Source organism: Elephas maximus, chromosome 24, assembly GCF_024166365.1.
Source record: "Elephas maximus indicus isolate mEleMax1 chromosome 24, mEleMax1 primary haplotype, whole genome shotgun sequence".
Lineage (NCBI taxonomy): Eukaryota > Metazoa > Chordata > Mammalia > Proboscidea > Elephantidae > Elephas > Elephas maximus.
The window spans coordinates 34,492,582-34,516,045 of record NC_064842.1 but is presented as its reverse complement, the minus strand read 5'-3'; the positions used below and the strand labels follow the sequence as shown (position 1 = coordinate 34,516,045).

The following is a 23,464-nucleotide window of genomic DNA, read 5'->3' as shown; positions in this document are numbered from 1 at the left end:
GCTATCAGGTCAGTTCTGACTCAGTAGCAGCCCTGTGTACAACAGAATCAAACACTGCCTGGTCCTGTGCCATCTTTGCAATCCTTGTTATGCTTGAGCCCATTGTTGCAGCCACTGTGTCAGTCCATCTTGTTGAGGGTTTTCCTCTTTTTCTCTGACCCCCTGCTTTACCAAGCATGATGTCCTTCTCCAGGGACTGGTCCCTTCTGATAACATGTTCAGAGTATGTGAGACAAAATCTTGCCATCCTTGCTTCTAATGAGCATTCTGGCAGTACTTCTCCCAAGACAGATTTGTTTGTCCTTCTGGCAGTCCATGGTGTATTCAGTATTCTTTGCCAACACCGTAATTCAAAGGCATCAATTCTTCTTTGGTCTTCCTTATTCATTGTCCAGCCTTTACATGCATATGAGGTGTTTGAAAACACTAAGGCTTAGGTCAGGTGCACCTTAGTCCTTAAAGTGACATCTTTGCTTTTCAACACTTTAAAGAGGTCTTTTGCAGCAGATTTGTCCAGTGCAATGCGTCTTTTGATTTCTTGACTGCTGCTTCCATTGGTGTTGATTGTGGACTCAAGCAAAATGAAATCCTTGACAACTTCAGTCTTTTCTCTGTTTATCATGATGTTGCTTATTGGTCCAGTTATGAGGATTTTTGTTCTGTTTATGTTGAGGTATAATGCATACTGAAGTCTGTGGTCTTTGATCTTAATCAGTAAGTGCTTCAAGTCCTCTTCACTTTAAGTAAGCAGGGTTGTGTCATCTGTAACGCAGGTTGTTAATGAGTCTTCCTTCAATCCTGATGCCCCCTTCTTCTTCATATAGTCCACCTCCTATGATTGTTTGCTCAGCAGAGAGATTGAATAAGTATGATGAAAGGATACAATCCTGACACACACCTTTCTTGTCTTTAAACCACGTAGTACACTTGTTCTGTTGGAACGACCGTTACATTCATATACCAACATTTATTTTTACGTTACCTGATATTTTCTTACAGGATGATGTACCCAGCGTTTAACTTATACACCATCTTTTTCACCATACTTGAGATGCTTTTTGACAGTACCATAATCCCTGGGAAGGTGGGACAAAGCAGATAAGGGCTCATTTATTATAAACTGCGAATGGTGCCATAATTATGGATAGCTTGACTGGCAGAGAATTTCATTCATTGGACAGATATTTGTGCTCCAAAGCCTTTAATTTTCAAGTTGCAAACTGTAAGCATTTAGTTTTCTACTGTCAGACATAATAATTTAAGCTAGTTTATTGACTAAAATTGCCTTAAGAAGAAGTCCTAGGCACTCTTTCTTGGGTTAGTACTGTATTGTTGCAGTCTCTGTACTGGGAAATCTTAGTCTCATTTTCTCCTTTGTTCCACAACCTCTGCTTTTCTTCCTTTAGGAAAAGTTCGGTGGCAGGACTTTAACCAGGAAGCTTACGTTGGAGTAACAATGGTCCGATCTGGGCAGGACCCCTACGCCCGGAACAAGTTCAACCAGGTGGAAAGTGATAAGTTGCGAATGGACAGAAACGTTCCTGACACCAGACATGATCAGTAAGTATACTACTGAGTATTGGCCGGTGGCCATGTTTGCTTGTGCACAAGCCAGTAGCTTCTGCTGAGACACTAGATTTTTTCTGTTTTTCTTGAAAACTTAACATGTGTTCTATCTCTACAGTGTGGTAAAACTGGGAAAAATTCTCAGGCATGTGCAGTGGAACCTTACCCCTCGGAAGTGAAAGGACCACATTAAATCTGGTTCTAGTCTTCAATTTTATAGGGCAGTATATAGAGTCTGTGGGTTACTGGGCCAGAGCACAGTAGTCAAAAAGAGAACATTGTGCTATTTGCTTCATATTTACTGATCATTTGCTGTATTTGAAATCCAGTCATTAAATTTCCATTGTTCAAAGTCTCAGTGGAAAGAAAAAAATCTAAACTCATCTGTATTGGGACAGCTTAAATTGGAAATGTTCTAAAGACTAGAAAGGAGAAAGAAATAAGTTAGCAGGGGCTAGATGTCAAATTAGGCAGAAACATAGGAGACAGGAAAACAAGTTGACATTTGACCACACTGTTGGCTCTGAGAGACTCTGTTCTGTGCCCTTCTTTTGATTCTTTAAAGATCTTGGACCTGGGCGTTGAGAGGACCCCATGGTTTATCAAGCTTGGCCCCAGGTGTCTCCAAACATTTTAGTGTATTTGTTGCCAGTTATCAGAAGAGTGAGGTTTACAACCTGATTGTCATCCTATACCATTAAGCCTTGCTGGTAAGAGTCTTTGATTTGGAGGGTGTTCAAATTGGAATTCTTCGTGGATTTATCTTGTTTTAGATTATAAAAAAAAAAATAAGAAACCGCATTTTGAGGACTATGTCTTTCTGGGTGCATGATAGGTCTTTCTGCTCAGTTACTATAGTCATTTCATTTAACATTGATGACATGTCTGTTGTGGGTTAGGCTCTGTGCTCGGTCTTGGGAGTCAACACCAAGAAGACCGAGCCCATTGGGTGGGTAGATGACACGTGCATCAACAAGTAAGAGCACCGTGGGGCTTGGACTACTCAGAGTCAGGGTATTGGGGCGCCCAGGAGTGGTCAGCAGGGCAAGCAGGTCAGGAAAAGTCAGGGAGGGGTAAGTCTTGGGTGAGATAATTCCAGGAAGAGGGAAAGTGGAAAGGCTTCCAGAGAACCCGCACAGTATCTGCTTTCAATAGATGCATGTTTCAGCAACTGAAAAGGAAGGAGAACTCAGCTGAAAAGACACAAAAGGCCAACTAAGTCACATGCCTTGTTTTATACGTTAGTGGCATAAATTGAGAGAGGAATTTTCTTTCCTGCTGTCAGGGAGCTTTACTAACAGAGTAGGCACCAGTTAACTGCCAGATGCTCTCCTTCCTTAAGAGTTTTTTTTGGGTTCTAGTCAGCCGTTCACCTGTAAAGAGCTCATGATCAAGAAGTACATTTGGCCCTTTATTTTATATTTGCAGGTTCTGCATCTGCCTATCCAAGCAACCGTAGATCTGAAATACAAGCAGTCCCCTGTTATCCACAGTTTTGCTTTCTGCCGTTTTCCTCAACCATGGTCCCAGGCTTGATGGAGCCATTGCCTCTGGCGTGCACCTGTTTGGAGGTGGTCTGCCGAGATCCGGCTCCCCACAGTCCTCAGACCTGTACTTCCTATCCTCCCTTTTTTGAGGGCACGTCAGCTAAGCCACTGTCCATGGGTGGGAGGGAGTGTGTGCCCGGATGAGGCCTTAGCATGGGATCAGGCATGGAGGTGGGGCTGGGTTCTTGGGCTTAAGGCATTTTCTGTAAGGAATTTGAACGTCCGCGGATTTTGGTGTCCACAGGGATCGGATACCGAGGGACATCTGTATATAATTTTACAGTTCTTTAATATAGGGAAAGAGTGTGTATCTGTAAAATGTTTTTAATATACTATATATAATTGATATGTAAATGTACATATTGTAGATAATATTAAGAGTTTCATTGTTTTTCTAAATCTAGTCTAGAAGATTATCGTATTGTTTTTTGTCGTTCATTCATTGTTTCTTAAACATAGTTTTACTCAGTCCTTACGCATTTGTTTTGGTTAATGTCATAATGATTAGTGTTAAATGACCAACCAGTTGCCTTGAGTTGACTGACTCATGGCGACCCCACATGTGTCAAAGTAGAGCTGTGCTCCATAGAATTTTCAGTGGCTGACTTTTTGGAAGTAAATTGCTAGGCCTTTCTTCTGAGGTACCGCTGGGTGGACCTGGACCACCAACCTTTCAGTTAGCAGCCAAGCATGTTAATCGTTTGCACCACCCAGGAACCCCAAACTGTTAAATACTGTATCTAAAATAGGAGTTACTAACGTGGGACCAGGAGGCCTTGGGTGGCGAAAACAGGTAAGCACTTGGTCGATAACTGAAAGGTTGGAGGTTCAAGTCTACCCAGACGCACCTTGGAAGAAAGCCCTGGCAATTTACTTCTAAAAAGTCAGCCATTGAAAACCCTGTGGGTCACAGTACTACTCTGACACATACAGGGGTGCCATATGTCAGACTCGATAGCAGCAAATGGTTTGGGTTTTTTTTTAAATTGCGACCAAGGACACCTAGGGAGGCATGAGTACTTCGGGACTCTGAGAAAACCCTGAAGCTGTGGGCAAGGTTTTAGGTTTGTGTGCGCACGTTTCTGGGACGGGCTGTCCACGATGTTTCTCGTGAGTTCCCAGATGCATCGCCACCACAGCTCACGTGACCCTCACAGTACTTTAAGCTGAACGCTAATGTGATCCTCATTTTACAGAGAGGGAACTGAGGCACCAGAAACTTTTGTAACTTGCCCAGACAGGTTTAATAGAGCTTCTTAACGGAGCTTGGCCTAAAGTCAGGTAAGTGTTTAAAGTTCTAGCTAAAAATTTTTAACTGGTAACTTGAACCATTACTTGGAGTTAAATCTCTATGAAATGGTGTGAGTTTAATTTCAGTGTTTGGTTTAAGAGCTAGTTTTCCCACTAAGGTTTTATTTCTGCATACTTTTCCTTATCACTGAGAGAAGATGGCGTCCATTATGCTGCATCATCAGTGTGTAGGATGGTTCTCATCTGCTGCCTCCATTGCAAGTCCGCTAAAAATCCCCCAGACTATAAATATATATATATATATATATATATACACACATATATACACACACACACGTACGCCCCTGAGTAGACTCTGACTCATGACGACCCCCATGTGTCTGAGTAGAACTGCTCTCCACAGGGTTTTCAGTGGCTAATGTTTTGGAAGTGGATCACCAGCCCTTTTTGCTGAGGCATCTCTGGGTAGAGTGGAACTGCTAACTTTTCAGTACTGTTTTAAGTACTTGAAATATGAGTTTGTGCAAGCAGATGTTTGAATTTTCATCCCATGCAGGGTTGAATTTTAGGTGGGTTTAATTTTTTTTTTTTTTTTTTTAGTTCCAGCTATTGTGTCATATTCGTTTGCATGTGTTAAGGGAGTAGCTGGGATGCTTCCACATTGTGAGATTTTGACTAAATTAAAGTCTACCTAAAGTCAGTTGGGTGCCTGGAACTTAACCAACTTACTGTCCTCTCAGTGCAAGTTTTAGAGTAACTGTCCTTGTTGAATGTCACGCTCCTTTCTTAAGGTTAAAGGGATTGAGTTGCCACTTTGGTTTTTTTTCCCCCATAAATCAAATAGAGGCCCATTAAAGAATTTGATCTTCCTGTGCCAAAATATACATATATGTACATTTTTTGTTTGTTTGTTTTTGCTACATCTGCCTTTGTGTAAGCTTATATAAATGCATACCGAGTAGAATTCAGTCTTCACTTATGATAAATCTGAAAGCAGTATAAAAAATGAGGTTAAGAACAGGGTTTTTGGATTCTCATAGACCTTGGTTGAAATCTCAGACTCTCCACTTACTGATTCTGTGACCTTCATCATCTGTAAGATGATGTGATATTTACTCCAGGTGGTTACTGAGGATTGAAGCAAAAGGTTTGAAAAGGACAGGTTCCTCCTTCTCCAAGATTTTGCTCAAGAGCCACCTCATTGAGGCCTTCCTCGGCCACCTGATCACTGTAGCCTCCTGATCGCATTCCCGTGCCCTTCCCTGCCATATTTATCTCCATAATTCTTATCAGCATCAACATGCTAGGAATTTTTACTTATTTGTTGTCTGTCTTTACTCACTAGACTGTAAGTGCCATGGTTATTATTCAGAATGACTGCACACTGAGTAGGAATGCAATAAAAATGTGTTGACTGAATGAATTGCTTAGCACAGTACTCGGCATATAGTGAGACCCCCACAAATCATTAATACTGAGAGTAACCAGTGAAACCCAGTTGCTACCAAGTGGACTCTGACTCGTGACAACCCCATATGTGTGTGAGGAGAACATCTTCTCCATAGGGTTTTCAATGGCTAATTTTTTGGAAGTAGATCTCCAGGCCTTTTTGCTGAGGCATCTCTGGGTGGAGCCGAACTGCTGACTTTTCAGGTAGTATCCGAGTGCTTAACCATTTGTGCAGTTCCAAGACTCCTTAATAGTTAGTGAGAGTAATAAAAGAATAAAGAAGAATGAAAGGGAGGGAGTTGAGCAGACAAGGTCATACAAACCCCAAGATGAACCACAAATAAATCACTGTGTTTGTTTGTATTCTTTAGGACTGGAAAGAATGCAATTACCATCTGGCCCTAGTTTTTCAAAATTACCCTTAGAGATAGATAAAAGGAATCGGACTGAGAGCCCTTAAAAAACAAGCAAACAAAAAACAAAACAAAAGAACTTACAGGCATTGAAGCTTAATAAAAGTTATTAAAAAAAAAAAAAAAGAACTTACAGGCTATGTTTTATTTACGTTTTTAAGTATATAAAAAGTATTGTGCCTAGAAGAAATACTTAAAAGGAAGCAGGAAGCACGGAAATTTCAAGCTATACTTGAAATACTAGCTACTGTTTATAAGAAATATTGAACTCTCTTAGAAATTAGAAAGATCATGGCACATCATATTCTTGAAAGCAGTTTCTCAACTTAGAAACAAAAAAGCCTGTCTACCTCCTTTAACGTTATTTGAAATCTCAAATAAACTATCAATGCTAAAAGCAAATTAAACCGATGCAGTCACAGGTAGAGAACGGAGGCTGAGGACTGCCAGTCTCTCCAGCTTCATTTGCTCGTGTACCTTCTTTACAGATTTTCTGGAGCTACAGTGTCACAGCTACTAGTATTTATATCATCTCATCTTTTTCTTTGAATATTGCCTCATCCTCCTCACCCCCACCCTGGACAAGTTTATTTTAACAGGAAACTTGATGTCTATTGTAAAATGAAAACTAGAATTACTAGCCCAAAATGGAAGAATACCAATATGGCCATTAATATCCTCGTCCCCACCCTGCCACAGACACACACACACACACACACGTCAAGATCTTGCCAAATTCTATAAAGCCGGTGCCTGTGGTCTCAAAACATGGAAAGACAACCAAAGTAGATTCCAGTGATGGTCCTCATTATCATTATTTTCTCGTAAAATATTTCCCCCATTAATGCTGCCATTTAGCCACATTAAAAAAAATTGTGTGGTTGTTACCTATGTGGGGCACCACTAGGGATACCTCCGTCAAAGAGACAGACAATCCGTCAAAGAGACAGACAAGAATTTCTCCCTCAGAGAGCTAACATTCTAATGCAGGGGGAAGCAATAAGCATAATAAGTAAGTAGATGTAGTGTGTCAGAAGGTGATCAGACCTATAGAATGAAAGAAAACATTGAGCAATGGAAGGAAAAGGTAAGGAGTATAAGGGCAGTGGATTGTGGGGAAGGAGCAAGTCTGTGGAAACATTAAGTTAGGTGGGCAGACTAAGCCTCACTGAGAAAGTGACCTTTGAGTAGTGACTTGGGGTTGGGGGAGGAGTAAGGTAGTCCCCTTGATGCCTGAGGAATGCTGTTATGGGTAGAGCAAACAGCCAGCGCAGCCGCCAGAGGTGGGGACATGCCTGGCCTGTTAGAGAGCAGCAAGAGGCCTGCGTGAGTGAGGGCATAATAGAGGAGGAGGGCAGAGAAGTGACTGGAGCAGATCTCTGAGGCCTTGAAGACCATTGTAATAGGGAGCCTCAGAGGGTGTGGATTGAGCTGAGCAGGGACGTGATCTGAGTGCAGATTCTTAAAAGCCTCTCCCAGGCTGCTGTGTTGAGATTAAATTGTTGGGAGGGCAAGAGTGCAAGCTATTATTGTCCAGGCAAAAGATAATAGTAGCTTAGACCAGGAAGGTAGTATTGGAGATAGTGAGAAGTGATCAGATTCTGGATCTGTTCTGAAGGTGGAGCTAACAGGATAGGCAGTTGGTTGAAGGAGGGGCATGAGGGAGAGGGTTAATCCAAGGTGTTTGGTGGATGCAAGTGAAGAGATGGAGTTGCCTTAGCCGGATGGCAAGGCTATGAATGGCACATCAGGACTTAAGATTTAGACACATTAAGCTCAAGATGCACAACTCGTCTAGTCAAGATGGATCTGGTTTGTCGGTGATTGGATATGTATCTGGTGCTGGTGCCAGTAGAATATAAACTAGGGACTGTTCAGCAAATGGATAGTATTTAAATCCACTGAGATTGAATGTCGCCCCCAAGGGAATGAATGCAGACAGAAATGGTAAGAGGCCCAAGGACTGAGGCCCAGGTTATGGCAACATTGAGTTCTTTAGTCAAGTTCTTTAAAGCTAAGGACTAACACTTAAAGAATACAGTTTCAGATTTGTGGCTTTGATTTTTAGCTTCTGTTCACATGACCGGGGTATAATTTCATAGACCTATGCAACAGTGAAGCTGAAAGGAGTCTTAGAGGAGTGGTGCCCCCACCTAGAGCGAGGATGGAAACGTGGGCTGGGGACGCTGGGGGTGTTAGAAAACGACTGGGTGGTGCCCTGTGTTTTGCAGTATACATGATAGTCCTACACACCCAAGAAACTGACCTACCCCAAATGCCCACAATGCTTCATTAACGTCCCGCCCCACCCCACCCCCATTAGTATAAAAATGGCACATGGAAGTTACTTTATTTTATTGCTTTCTCTTGGAACCTGCTTTCTCAATCAGTGAGCCCTCCAAAGTGGTGTTGAGCTTTGTAGATCACTTGTACCTCACTCAAAGTCCCTCCCGCTGTGGCCAGCAGCCACGTGGAAGTCCTGCATCTTGACCACCAAGGCCAGTGAGAGGACCAGGCCAATCAGATTTTGAAGTGACTTGGGTAAGAGCTGCCTCCCATTCTAGGAAAAAAAATTCTCTATGAACTTTTCTAATGCCTGCCTGTGCTCAGTGTTACATGGGTGCAAAGTCCCCAGGGGAAAAATATTCTTGCAGCTGTCTTTGCCAGACCCAGTCGCCATTGAATAAATTCTGACTCATGGTGACGCCATGTGTGTCTGTGTCAGAGTAGAGCTGTACTCCACAGGGTTTTCAGTGGCTGATTTTTTGAAAGTAGATTACCAGGTACTTCTTCCAAAGTGCCTCTGGGTAGACTTCAACCTCCAATCTTTAGGTTTCAAAGTTAAATCATTAGACATTACTCCCTACATTGCCACTCTTTCATCATTAAATTAAAAATGAAGGCTTCTGAAACGTTTTTTGTATCTAAAACTGAAAAATACTGCTCCTAAGAACAGCGTGCCTCAGGATTGGCCCCAGGAAAGAATATTTCTTTCAGAGAGGAGTTTGCCCAAGTCACACATTTAATGGATTTACCTTGTGAACTTTAAGCCAAGAATATAAATATTGTTTTTGCCCAGTTTATAAATTATGGTTCCTAAGGTTTTGTTATGTTTAGAAGAATCACTGAAGAACTCTAATTGGATCATTTTTTTTAAATGTCTGGGTTTAGTTAAGCCCAAACAGAGGTCAAAGCTCTTGGGGGGGTAGTTGTGGCTTTTTGTTTTGCTATGTTTTAATTTTTAAGGAAATTTCAAAAAGAGGGCAGGCATTTAAGTAATGGGTTGTGCTGTTTACTCTAGCCAAAATGTCAGCATTGATGTAAGTTGTTTTAAAAGAGTAGCTAATCAGGATTAAGGATTGTGGGGAAAGACACAGTCCAACTTCATTGTTACTTGGAAAGAATAAACACTGCTGAGGCCAAGAAAAATTTTTCAGCATAAACTCAGCCAGCTTTGAGTGAAGCTGAGTTGAGGCAATTATTCTGGGACTCAGAATTTCATTTTCAGAGGAGTAGAAGACTGGGAAACAGCAAGCAGGACCACTCTTTGTTCCTAGGAGTATGAAGAGGAACTCAGAGGGCCCGGTGTTTGCTTTTACCTCACACTTCTCTTCTGGGGATCTCATCAGTGCCCCCGTGTTAGTTCTGAGAAGGAAGTTGGAAGCGGTGGAGAAATAAAGTGAAGAGGAAGTTTTGAGTTACATACCTGAGCCAACAGGGTGGGCTGTCCCTGCTAGCTGACCAGAGCACTCAAACATCTGGAGACATGAACAGTTGGCTGCATTGATTTGGAAGACTGGCCTCAGCTTCCTGGGAAAGTGTTGTGGTGGGCGAGGCCCAGTGTGACCCTGAAGCTTTGGATGGGGAAGCGGTACCTGCTGCCTCTCGGTGCTTTGCTAAACAGCTGGCCACTTGGTTTTTCAAAGGTTCAGGTGGCTTGGCCTGATTGGCCTTTGTGACTAGTGCAGCAGGTGGAGTTTGGCTGGGACATACCAAACCCAACTCATAGCGACCCTTGAGCCTTAAAAGTTTATTCAGTAGTAACACTAATAAAACATTTTTTGAACAATTTTTCAATATCCTGGCCTGTGCTAATAAGCCTTCTTTGATATGCATCAATTGTATTTAGTCTGCATAACACTTCTGTGAAGTAGGCACGGAGATTATACTTCTGATGACAGCATATACTTTCCCCGAAGCTCTTGAATTAAACCCCACCTCTGGAAAGTACAGGAGCTTCATCCACTGGGATTTAGCCTCTGTTCGCTGGGTGGAGGTGGTTTTTACCTTTTCTTACGGTGTCACTAGGAATGTAGTTAGGGATTGGCAGGCAGTTGGGATATCCTTAGGCCTTTTAAGTTACTGCCTTGTATCTAGGGAGTCCCTATTTCCTGGGAAGCTGGTGGGATTTTGCAATTATTAGGCCATTAAGTTTGATCACATCTGTGAGAGGCAGATGGGGACCTGGGCCCCAGATGTTCATCTCACCCGAGGTCAAACCAGGACCATAGTGGAGGAATTGGGCTCCAGGGTACCTCTGAGTCCTGTCTCCTGGACTTAGTGGCCTCTCTGTCAGCTCTGCAGAAGTGTCTTATGCTCCCAGGTTTTAACCTCAGTATGTGGCATGAGGTTTGAATGCAGGCTAAAAAGCAGCAAAAGTTGTGTGTTGACTTGTTAGCAAGCCAACTCCTGAGGAAGGTTGTATTCCCAGCTGGCCACATGCTAACAGAATCCGAAGAAACTGAAAAGAGATGGGATTTCTGTTTCTCTCTTTTTTTTTTTTAGCTTCAAGTTCTCCAAGGAAATATAATGGGCAAGTGTACTCTGTTTCTGTTCCCTTGAAGTATTGTTTGCTAAATTCAGGAAGTGAGAATTCTGCTTTTTTGCTCAGTTAATGGGACACCCCTGCCTCTGCTGTGAAGGTGATGCAGTCTCATGGAGATGCACTGGGACGTGGGGGCTCAGGATTGGCTGACCATAAAGCCTCCCTGGTTCGTGGGTTCCCCAGCTGACACATTGCCAGGGTTAACTTGCACCTCGTATGCAAAAAACTCAGAATAAAGCTGTGCCATTGTTCATCAGTATGTTCTTTGGTATTGTTTGTGTTTTACATTTTTATAAAACCAATTCCTGGCTTTCAGCCACAGACATTCTTCTTTTTCTCTATGTTCCTTTTTTTTTTTTCCTTTTCCTGACCGTTTCCAGCCTTATCTGCATCTGTATTACAGAATGCACCGGGACTGGGAAAGGGTATTATACTTGGATGGCAAATATTTAGTTTGGGCCTGTATTACCATTTCCGAAGGGCCTGATATAGGTCTCCTTTTCAAAGACTGCAAACTATGGAAGACAGCTTCCAGGCCAACCGACTGGAAGAGATCCATATTTATGCCTGTTCCCAAGAAAGGTGATTCAACCGAATGTGGAAACTATAGAACAATATCATTAATATCACACCCAAGCAAAATTTTGCTGAAGATCATCCAGAAATGGCTGCAGTGGTACATCGAAAGGGAACTGCCAGAAATTCTGGCCCATTTCAGAAGAGGACGTGGAACCAGGGATATCATTGCTGATGTCAGATGGATCCTGGCTGAAAGCGGAGAATACCAGAAGGATGTTTACCTGTGTTTTATTGACTATGCAAAGGCATTCAACTGTGTAGATCATAACAAATTAGGGATAACATTGCGAAGAATGGGAATTCCAGGACACTTAATTGTGCTCACGAGGAACCTTTACATAGATCAAGAGGCAATTGTTTGGACAGAACAAGGGGATACTGATTGGTTTAAAGTCAGGAAGGTGTGTTTTAGGGTTGTATCCTTTCACCATACCTATTCAATCTGTATGCTGAACAAGTAATCCGAGAAGCTGGACTATATGCAGAAGAATAGGGCATCAGGATTTGAGGACGATTTACTAACAACCTGCGTTATGCAAATAACACAACCTGCTTGCTCAAAGTGAGAAGGACTTGAAGCACTTACTAGTGAAGATCAAAGACCACAGCCTTCAGTATGGACCAATTGGACCAATGAGCAACATCATGATAAACAGAGAAAAGATTGGAGTTGTCAAGGATTTCATTTTACTTGGATCCACGATCAACAGCTGTGGAAGCAGCAGCCAGGAAATCAAAGGATGCATTGCATTGGGTAAATCTGCTGCAAAGGACCTCTTCAAAGTGTTGAAAAGCGAAGATGTCACCTTGAAGACTAAGGTGCGCCTGACCCAAGCCGTGGTATTTTCAGCCACGTCATATGCATGTGAAGGCTGGATAATGAATAAGGAAGACTGAAGAAGAATTGATGCCTTTGAATTGTGGTGTTGACAAAGAATATTGAATATACTGAATGGACTGCCAAAAGAAAGAAACAGTCTGTCTTAGAAGAAGTACAACCAGAGTGCTCTTTAGAAGCAAGGATGGCATGGCGAGACTGCATCTTACATACTTTGGACATGTTGTCAGGAGGGATCAGTCCCTGGAGAAGGACATCATGCTTGGCAAAGTACAGGATCAGCCAAAAAGAGGAAGACCCTCAAAAGGTGGATTGACACAGTGCCTGCAACAGTGAACTCAGACATAACAATGATTGTAAGAATGGTGCAGGATGGGGCAGTGTTTCGTTGTGTTGTGCATGAGGTCACTAAGAATTGGAACTGACTTGACGGCACCTAACAACAACAACCCCTTTTGTGCTACTGTTGTCGTATGGTTTAAACTTATCTATTTGTACACTCCACAGGACACCTTTTATTGTTTTATGCAGTAACCGTCCTTTAGATTTGTCTACATATTTATGTTTCCATTGCTCCTCATTTCTTATATTGCTATTTTCCTACCTAGGACCCATTTTCCTTCTGCCTGAAAACTTTCAGTAGTAGTTCTTGTCATGCTAATTTGCTGGCAGTGAATTCTTTAATTTTTGTTTATCTGAAAACATCTTCATTTAACTTTCATATTTGAAGGATATTTTCAGTGAATGTAGAATTCTAGATTGACCACGACCATCAGCACTTTAACTTTGTTTTTGGTCTTCAGCAATTTTACGACAGCCTAACTAAAACCAAAAACCAAACCCTGTTGCTGTCAAGTTAATTCTGACTCCTGCTGACCCTGTGTATTACAGAGTAGAGCACTTCCACAGTGTTTTCTTGGCTGTAATCTTTAAGGAAGCAGATCGCCGGGCCTCTCTTCTACAGAGTCTGTGGGTTCGAATTTCCAACCTTTAGGTTAATAGCTGAGCACAAACTGTGCCACCCAGGGATCACACAGCATGCCTAGATGTTGCTTTCTTTGTTTTTAACCTGTTTAGGGTTTTAGAATTTCTTAAATGTTTCTTGCCTACCTTTATGTCTTTTGTCAGTTTTGCTTATATCCTGCTTTGTCTCCCCTTTCCTCCTGGGACCCTAATTGCTTCTTCATTAGATATTTTCACATATTCTCTGTCTCTCTTATGCTCTTTCCTGTAATGTCCATTTGTTTTGACTCTCTGTGCTTCAACCTGGATATATTCCTATCAGCCTGCCTTCCGCTCTGCTGATCCTCTCCTGCTCTTTCTAATCTGCTATTAAATCCATCTGTCAAATTCTGAATTTCAGTTCCTCTATTTGTACACAAACAAATATAGAGATATTATAAGGCTCTAGGTGATGTTCTTATCCACCAAAGAGAATTTAGTTTTGCTGGTAGGCAGTTGTAATAGGGCAGATCTTCTCAATCGGTTCTGTAGCTGAGCTGGTATAAAGTTTGGGTTCATTCATTTTGAGAAAGCTGGTGTATTTCCGGTTTTCTTGTACTGCTAGGTAGTGGCATTTATGGAGTTCTACTTGGAAATCTGGGTGTTTATCAAGGTCCCTTCTCCTTGATAAGCCCTGACCTCTAATTTTGTCTTCCTAACCTCCTGAGACTACCAAAACCTTTGTTTGGCTTCGTCCTCAAAACTGTCACCTTCTAGTTGGCTTATTTAGCCTCCTAGCACCACAGTGCTTGAGGCGAAAAGTATTCAAGAGTATTAGGCTTGCCCTCAGGGTGCTTCTATTCTTTCTGGGAACCTGGCACCATAGCACCTGGCTGCTTTGTTAACTCTCCAATGCCTTCAAGTAGATTCTTTGGTGTTTTTCTTCCAAAATTTCTAGTTGCTTTCACTGGATGAGTTGTTCTGCAACAAAGTACTTCACTGTCACTGAAAACTGGAAGAAAAACGGTGTTTTATTTAGAATCCAAATTCAGTATGTATTTGACAGTTCATAAATTTTGCCCTGAGCAGCAGCGTCTATCTCAAATCAGAATAAATAGATAAAACTTTGGACTTGAAGTTGAATAGTGTAACTTTTGATAATAACTCTACCGTTTACTAACTCTCTCTAAACCCTGGGTTTCTTATCTGCAAAACAATAATAAATATCTGTGCTATCTGACATCATTGTTATTAGGCTCAGATGTTTATGAATGAATTTCATAAACCACAAACAGCAACACAAATACAGGATGATTGTTATTGTATCTGACTAGTGGCTTGTGTATATGTGAAATCTGCTTTGAGTACAAAGAATGAGCTGTTATTCGATTAAGCTTTGCTCTTGATGTTTTTGTAACATGCCAGACAGACATTGAAAACTGACATTCAGTTTTTTGTGTGCAAATGCCTCTGTTGAGAGGATAACTGAGTTTTCTTGCCATAGTGCAACATTGGATGGTTTCATTACTGACCAAAAAAGACTGAGGAAGTAGCTTTGGGATAGTGATCCTACCTATTTCAGAAAGGAATTCAGGCAGGAAAAATGGAGCCATCTGAGTGTTGCTTGATAAATGACATCAGTCTGTGGATTAGAACAAACCCATCTTATTTCAGCCATTCACTGAAAACTGATCACTTTACAGCCGATTTGGAACCGAGGAACTGGGAGAGAAAGTTTCTTACTTAATGGAAATACATAATTTAGGAAACAATCAAAACATTATAAAGTATACGTCAACCTTGAAGGTCATTTAGGCTGTATATTTGACTTGGAGATTACTTCTGCCTTTTCTGATGAACTTGAAAGAAGCAGCATTGTCCCTTATAGTGCAATTGACCAGTCCACCTGTATTCTGGAGACATTAAGTCTTAGTGGTGGAATCTGCGAGGACCTAGATCCCCCATTTCAATCTATAAAAGTACAGATTTTTTTTTAAATACTGACTGTCTTAACTATATCAAATCAACCAGGATTTCCTTCTTCTGACAGTTATGAGAGAAAAAGAAAAAATCCACATCTCTGGAAATATAAGTCATTTTAAAAAAGGAAATATCCCGATAGAAATATCCCTCTTAGATTTAAAGTTTTATATTCGTGTTGATCTCTTTTTATTTTCTCATTCACTCAGCAAATTTTTGATTACCTACTATGTGCCAGGTGTTTTTTCTAGTCACTGGGGAAGAACAGTGAAGAAAATTAATAAAAATGTCTGCTGTTATAGTGTCATTGAAGGGAATAGGGGATAGAAGACAATACAATTAAATTACATAGTGTAAGACTATATTAAGTGCATTAGAGACAAATAAAACAAGGGTGGGAGTTAGGGAGTGAAGGGTCAAGGGTTCCAATATTAAACAGGGTGGTTAGGGAATACCTCACTGAGAGGGTGCATTTAGGCAAAGACCTGAGAGAGGATGCATGGGGCGACCATTTAGATCACTGGGAAGAGAGTGTCCATCAGATGAAATAGGGATTGCACCAGGCACATTAAGGAGATAGCAAAGGAGCCAGCATGGCTGGACAGAAAGAAACAATGGAGAGAGGAGCAGGAGATGAGGCCTGAGAGGGCACCTCATGGGTGGAGGGTGATTAGAGGGACTTTGACTTTGACTTTGACTCTGAGTGAGATGGGAAGCCAGTGCAGGTTTTAGAGCAGAGGAGGGATGTGAGCTGACCTAAGTCTTTTTAAGGATCAGCCTTTTAAAGGTTGCTGTGTTACGACTAGTCTTATTTTAGTTGGGGGCAAGGCCAGAATGTGGGAAACCCATTAGGAGCCTGTCTCAATAATCCAGCTGAAAAATAATGGTGATTTTGAACAGAGTGGTAGCAGTAGAAGTTGTGAGAAGTGGTTGGATTCTGGGTGCTTTTTGAAGGTAGAGACAGCAGATCTGCGGAAGGATTGAATGTGCAGAGTGAAAGGAAAAGAAAGGTAAAGGGTAACTCTGAGGTTCTTGGGTGAGCAACTTGAAGAGCAGACTTGCCCTATCCTGAGCTGGGGAACAGTATAGCATGATGGTTAAAAATATGGGCCCTGGCACCAGACTGTCTGTGTTAGAATCCTGGGTTTTCCCATTACTAGCTGCATGACCTCAGCCAAGTCACTTAGCTGCTTTGTGAGTTAGTATCGTCAGGTATAAATTAAGGATAATAATAATATTTATCTCAAGGGGGTTGTTGTAAGGATTAAATTAGTTAATACATATAAGTTTCTCAGAACAGTGGCTGGCGTGTAGAAAATGTTAACTGTTATTACTAGGGAATCATTGTTGGGGGCAGTTAGAGGTAAGTTTAGCATTCAAATAGAGATGTGAGATGGGCAGCAGAATCCTTGAATCTGAAGTTCAGGGGATTAGCTTGGGTAGAAGTCATACATTTGTGAGTTAAAGCTCACAGATGATACTTAAGACCATTTTTTAAATTCATTGCTGAGTGTGAGTCAGTGAACATGGAGGTATTTCTGATCAACAAAGTAGGCTTAAGTGATATTAGGTTTGTTATTTGTAGAATTTCCTCCCCTTTATGATGCTTATTGAATTTCCTCTGGTATCTTTGCTATGGTCCTTTAAATCAGTCCCTTCTTATTCTTGGTAATTCTTTTTAAAACTCTTAGATTAAAGACCAAAGCACTTATTCTTGATTTTCATATATAAGCATTCAGTATTGACCCTGGAAAATTTATTTCATGTTGTTCTGGGCTAAGATAAAGCAGTTCCCTGGTTGCCTAATTCTGGATTGGCTAGTACACCTGGTCTGTAGGGCTGTTTGTGAATGGCCCCAAGAGGCCGTGTATGCCCCTCTGAGTCTTCTTTTGGCATCCCTCTCAAATCATTTTCTGTCTCTCTATTTCCACCCTTGGCCCAGTATCCAGTCTCCTCCCATCTCAGTCACTGCAAGGGCCTATTTGAGATCAGTGGGTACACCTTCCACGTGAATCCTCTCAAAGCACCATATCTACATGCTTCTTCCCATTCAAGAAATAACGTAGAACAGTGGCAGTGGAATCCATGCGCCATCACCTAAGTGCGCTCCTGCAACTGGCCCTGCCTTGGCCATCCGGTCGTCTCTGCTATGCCTGCAAACATGGGTGCGTTTAAGCAGAGTTAGCACTCTTTCCAAGGATGTAGTGCTTGTTGCTCTGTATCTTCACTCAGGGCATTCTCCACTTTCCTCTGAACCTTTCTAAATTGAAATGTCCCTCAAAACACACTTTGCCTTGCTTCCTTCGGAGAACCAACTTGGAATGGACCCTCTTTGTGGTGTTGCTGCCCTCATTTTGAAAGCCCACTGCAGCCCTTTTGCACAGTTGTGTTGGAAGGGGCTTCTTGTTTCATATCTTCTTCCTCCAGGTATTTTGTAAGCTTTTTTATAACAGAGATCATCTTTAGTTACTCAGGTCTCCAATTCCTTATCTAAATTCTCAGGGACACAGATATTTTCGAATTCAATTTTTTTTTTTTAATTCTAAAAAAATATTATGGTATATTCATTATTTATTAAATAATATCATTGAGATCTGGGACAATACCCTGTAATCAATCATAGTAATATTTTTGCCCCAAAAGTTGTGAATATTCACACGAAATGGGATAAAGATAATAAACATTATTTTAGGTCAGGTTTTGCTACCAGATATGATACAGATTTTTTCAGAGGTTTTGAATTTTGGAATTGATGATTAAGAATAAGTAAACAGAGGAGCCCTGGTGGTGCAGTGGTTAAGCACTTGCTTGCTAACTGAAAGGTTGGCAGTTCGAACACACCAGCTGCTCCACAGGAGAAATACATAGCAGTCTGCTTCTGTAAAGATTACAGCCTTGGAAACCCTTTGGGGCAGTTCTCTTCTGTCCTGTAGGGTCGCTATGAGTCAGAATCAACTTGACAGCAACAGGTCTAGGAAGGTAAAGAAGAATAGCAAAATAAATGTCATTCTACTGCCACCTGATTAATAGCAAGTCCTGGAGGACCAGAGGCTAACCCTGGATTACCATGACTTAAATTAAGGCAACCCAAGTTAGCTCTTAGTTGTTTTAGGTGGAGGCGAGAGGTCATAAAGGGGTGTAGAAACTCCCGGGATAGTTTTAGAACCAACTTGGTCTCCTGGAAGACCTCTGGTTTAGGGGTGCCCCTTGAGACTTGTCAGCACCTGATACATACTTTGTAACCCTCTTAACATTTGCCACTTGCTACCTGGGCAGAACTAGATCTCCCATGGTGGCTGCTTTATGAAGTGACCAGTTAACACAATGACTCTAGAATTCTGTTTGCAAAGAGGTGGTCCCTGGAGGCTAGTGCATGGTAGTACCACCATAAGAAGGCCTCCTGAAGGAAAGGGTTCCTTAGGATTAGTCTGTTCTTGGACTTAAGCATTACCAACTCTAAGAAACTCGCGGTAACATGATGTCCACCATGATGTTGTGGGTAATGATGATGACTGATGACAACATCCACTGCCATTGTTTGCAATATATTAGGCAGATATTAGTGAAAATCTCTGAAATCTCTACCTGTTTCATCTAAACATTAATAGTGGTCCACACAGAATGTTCTGCCCCATTTTGTATATGAAAGCCGTGTATCACATACTCCCCACGTCCCCCTTTCTTTAAATGTACCCAGTTTCATAAATTCTTTTTTCTTTTGAATGTAGCTTTTTAAAAGTAGTTGTATGTTTGTTTTATTTAAAAAAAAAAAAACCCTTAAAAGGAGCTTAATGTTATCTAAAATTCTCACTAGTCAGGGATCAGCATTAGCGTCCTTGTGGATGTCCTTCCTGATTTTTGTCTCTCAGAAAGTTATGTGTGTGTAATTTTAGGTAAATGAGATGATACTCCATTGGCGTTTGACAGTCTGCATTTTTGTCACTTAGTAATACATAGTAAACATTTTCTAGGGTTGTTAAATATAGCTTTAATTTTTTTTTTTTTTGAGTCAACTTTATTAACTTAGAGCAGTTTTCGGTTTGCAGAAAATTACTTAGACAGTACAGAGTTTCCATACATCCCTCAGCCTGTCCCCCCAGCCCCCAGTTTCCCTGTTATTAACATCTTACATTAGTGTGCTGCATTTGTTACAATTGATGAACCAGTACTGATACATTATTATTAATTAAAGTTCATAGTATAAATTAGGGTTCCCTGTTTGTGTTCTACGGCCCTGTGGGTTTTGACAAATACATGCTGTCATGTATCCACCATTACACTATTATGCAGAATAGTTTCACTGCCCTAAAATGCCTCATGCTCCACCCCTTCCTCCCTCTTCTCTGATTTTTTTACTGTCTCAATAGTTACACTTTGCCCAGAATGTCGTATACAGGCATACTTCAGAGATACTGCGGGTTTGGTTCCAGACCACTGCAGTAAAGCAAATATCCCAATAAAGTGAATAACACAAATTTTTTGGTTTCCCATTGCATATGAAAGTTATGTTTACACTATACTGTAGTTTGTTAGGAGCCATGTTGGCACAGTGGTTAAGAGCTACAGCTGTTAACCGAAAAGTTGGCAGTTCGAACCCACCAGGCGCTCCCTGGAAACCCTATAGGGCAGTTCTGCCTGTCTTACAAGGTTCGCTATGAGTCGAGTGTGCAATAGCATTATGTCTAAAAAAAAAAAAAAGATGTGCATATCTTTTTTTTTTTTATTAACTTTTATTGAGCTTCAAGTGAATGTTTACAAATCAAGGCAGTCTGTCACATATAAGTTTACATACATCTTACTCCGTACTCCCACTTGCTCTCCCCCTAATGAGTCAGCCCTTCCAGTCTCTCCTTTCGTGACAATTTTGCCAGCTTCCCACTCACTCTATCCTCCCATCCCCCCTCCAGATAGGAGATGCCAACACAATCTCAAGTGTCCACCTGATATAATTAGCTCACTCTTCACCAGCATCTATCTCCCACCCACTGTCCAGTCCCTTTCATGTCTGATGAGTTGTCTTCGGGGATGGTTCCTGTCCTGTACCAACAGAAGGTCTGGGGACCATGGCCGCCGGGATTCCTCTAGTCTCAGTCAGACCATTAAGTATGGTCTTTTTATGAGAATTTGGGGTCTGCATCCCACTGATCTCCTGCTCCCTCAGGGGTTCTCTGTTGTGCTCCCGGTCAGGGCAGTCATCGATTGTGGCCGGGCACCAACTAGTTCTTCTGGTCTCAGAATGATGTAGGTCTCTGGTTCATGTGGCCCTTTTTGTCTCTTGGGCTCTTAGTTGTCGTGTGACCTTGGTGTTCTTCATTCTCCTTTGCTCCAGGTGGGTTGAGACCAATTGATGCATCTTAGATGGCCGCTTGTTAGCATTTAAGACCCCAGATGCCACATTTCAAAGTGGGATGCAGAATGTTTTCATAACAGAATTATTTTGCCAATTGACTTAGAAGTCCCCTTAAACCATGGTCCCCAAACCCCTGCCCTTGCTCTGCTGACCTTTGAAGCATTCATTTTATCCCGGAAACTTCTTTGCTTTTGGTCCAGTCCAGTTGAGCTGACCTTCCATGTATTGAGTGTTGTCCTTCCCTTCACCTAAAGCAGTTCTTATCTACTAATTAATCAATAAAAAACCCTCTCCCTCCCTCCCTCCCTCCCTCCCCCCCTCCTAACCAAAAAGTATGTGTTCTACTATTTCTCAAGATCTTATAATAGTGGTCTTATACAATATTTGTCCTTTTGCCTCTGACTAATTTCGCTCAGCATAATGCCTTCCAGGTTCCTCCATGTTATGAAATGTTTCACAGATTCGTCACTGTTCTTTATCGATGGGTAGTATTCCACTGTGTGAATATACCACAATTTATTTACCCATTCATCCGTTGATGGACACCTTGGTTGCTTCCGGCTTTTTGCTGTTGTAAACAGAGCTGCAATAAACATGCGTGTGCATGTATCTGTTTGTGTGAAGGCTCTTATTTCTCAAGGGTATATTCCGAGGAGTGGGATTTCTGGGTTGTATGGTAGTTCTATTTCTAACTGTTTAAGATAACGCCAGATAGATTTCCAAAGTGGTTGTACCATTTTACATTCCCACCAGCAGTGTATAAGAGTTCCAATCTCTCCGCAGCCTCTCCAACATTTATTATTTTGTGTTTTTTGGATTAATGCCAGCCTTGTTGGAGTGAGATGGAATCTCATCGTAGTTTTAATTTGCATTTCTCTAATGGCTAATAATCGAGAGCATTTTCTCATGTATGTGTTAGCTGCCTGAATATCTTCTTTAGTGAAGTGTGTGTTCATATCCTTTGCCCACTTCTTGATTGGGTTGTTTGTCTTTTTGTGGTTGAGTTTTGACAGAATCATGTAGATTTTAGAGATCAGGCGCTGGTTGGAGATGTCATAGCTGAAAATTCTTTCCCAGTCTGTAGGTGGTCTTTTTACTGTTTTGGTAAAGTCTTTAGATGAGCATAGGTGTTTGATTTTTGGGAGCTCCCAGTTATCTGGTTTCTCTTCGTCATTTTTGGTAATGTTTTGTATTCTGTTTATGCCTTGTATTAGGGCTCCTAAGGTTGTCCCTATTTTTTCTTCCATGATCTTTATTGTTTTAGTCTTTATGTTTAGGTCTTTGATCCACTTGGAGTTAGTTTTTGTGCTTGGTGTGAGGTATGGGTCCTGTTTCATTTTTTTTCAAATGGATATCCAGTTATGCCAGCACCATTTGTTAAAAAGACTATCTTTTCCCCAATTAACTGACACTGGTCCTTTGTCAAATATCAGCTGCTCATACGTGGATGGATTTATATCTGGGTTCTCAGTTCTGTTCCATTGGTCTATGTGTCTGTTGTTGTACCAGTACCAGGCTGTTTTGACTACTGTGGCTGTATAATAGCTTCTGAAATCAGGTAGAATGAGGCCTCCCACTTCCTTCTTCTTTTTCAGTAATGCTTTGCTTATCCAGTGTTTCTTTCCCTTCCATATGAAATTGGTGATTTGTTTCTCTATCACCTTAAAAAATGACATTGGTATTTGAATCGGAAGTACGTTGTATGTATAGATGGCTTTTGGTAGAATAGACATTTTTACTAGGTTAAGTCTTCCTATCCATGAGCAAGGTATGTTTTTCCACTTAAGTATGTCCTTTTTAATTTCTTGTAGTAGAGCTTTGTAGTTTTCTTTGTATAGGTCTTTTACATCCTTGGTAAGATTTATTCCTAAGTATCTTATCTTCTTGGGGGCTACTGTGAATGGTATTGATTTGGTTATTTCCTCTTCGATGTTCTTTTTGTTGATGTAGAGGAATCCAAGTGATTTTTGTATGTTTATTTTATAACCTGAGATTCTGCCAGACTCTTCTATTAGTTTCAGTAGTTTTCTGGAGGATTCCTTAGGGTTTTCTGCGTATAAGATCATGTCATCTGCAAATAGAGATAATTTTACTTCCTCCTTGCCAATCCGGATGCCCTTTATTTCTTTGTCTAGCCTAATTCCCCTGGCTAGGGCTTCTAGCACGATGTTGAATAAGAGCAGTAATAAAGGTCATCCTTGTCTGGTTCCCGTTCTCAAGGGAAATGCTTTCAGGTTCTCTCCATTTAGAGTGATATTGGCTGTTGGTTTTGCATAAAAAAAAAAATTTTTTTTTTTTTTTTTTAGATGCCCTTTATTATGTTGAGGAATTTTCCTTCAATTCCTATTTTGGTGAGAATTTTTATCATAAATGGGTGTTGGACTTTGTCAAATGCCTTTTCTGCATCAATTGATAAGATCATGTGGTTTTTGTCTTTTGTTTTATTTATGTGATGGATTGCATTAATGGTTTTTCTGATATTAAACCAGCCTTGCATACCTGGTATAAATCCCACTTGATTGTGGTGAATTATTTTTTTGATATGTTGTTGAATTCTATTGGCTAGAATTTTGTTGAGGATTTTTGCATCTATGTTCATGAGGGATATAGGTCTGTAATTTTCTTTTTTTGTAATGTCTTTACCTGGTTTTGGTATCAGGGAGATGGTGGCTTCATAGAATGAGCTGGGTAGTATTCCGTCATTTTCTATGCTTTGAAATACCT

At 41.1% G+C, this 23,464-nt stretch overlaps 1 protein-coding gene across 1 annotated transcript in view; it reads left to right on the top strand.

Moving 5' to 3' along the window:
- The window catches only part of GALNT2 (polypeptide N-acetylgalactosaminyltransferase 2), a 269,778-nt gene that overhangs the window by 156,310 nt on the left and 90,004 nt on the right, over positions 1 to 23,464 (top strand). The window contains exon 3 of the mRNA XM_049868655.1: positions 1,407 to 1,560. Coding sequence (XP_049724612.1) covers positions 1,407 to 1,560 — 154 coding nt within the window. The remainder of the gene's footprint in view (positions 1 to 1,406; positions 1,561 to 23,464) is intronic.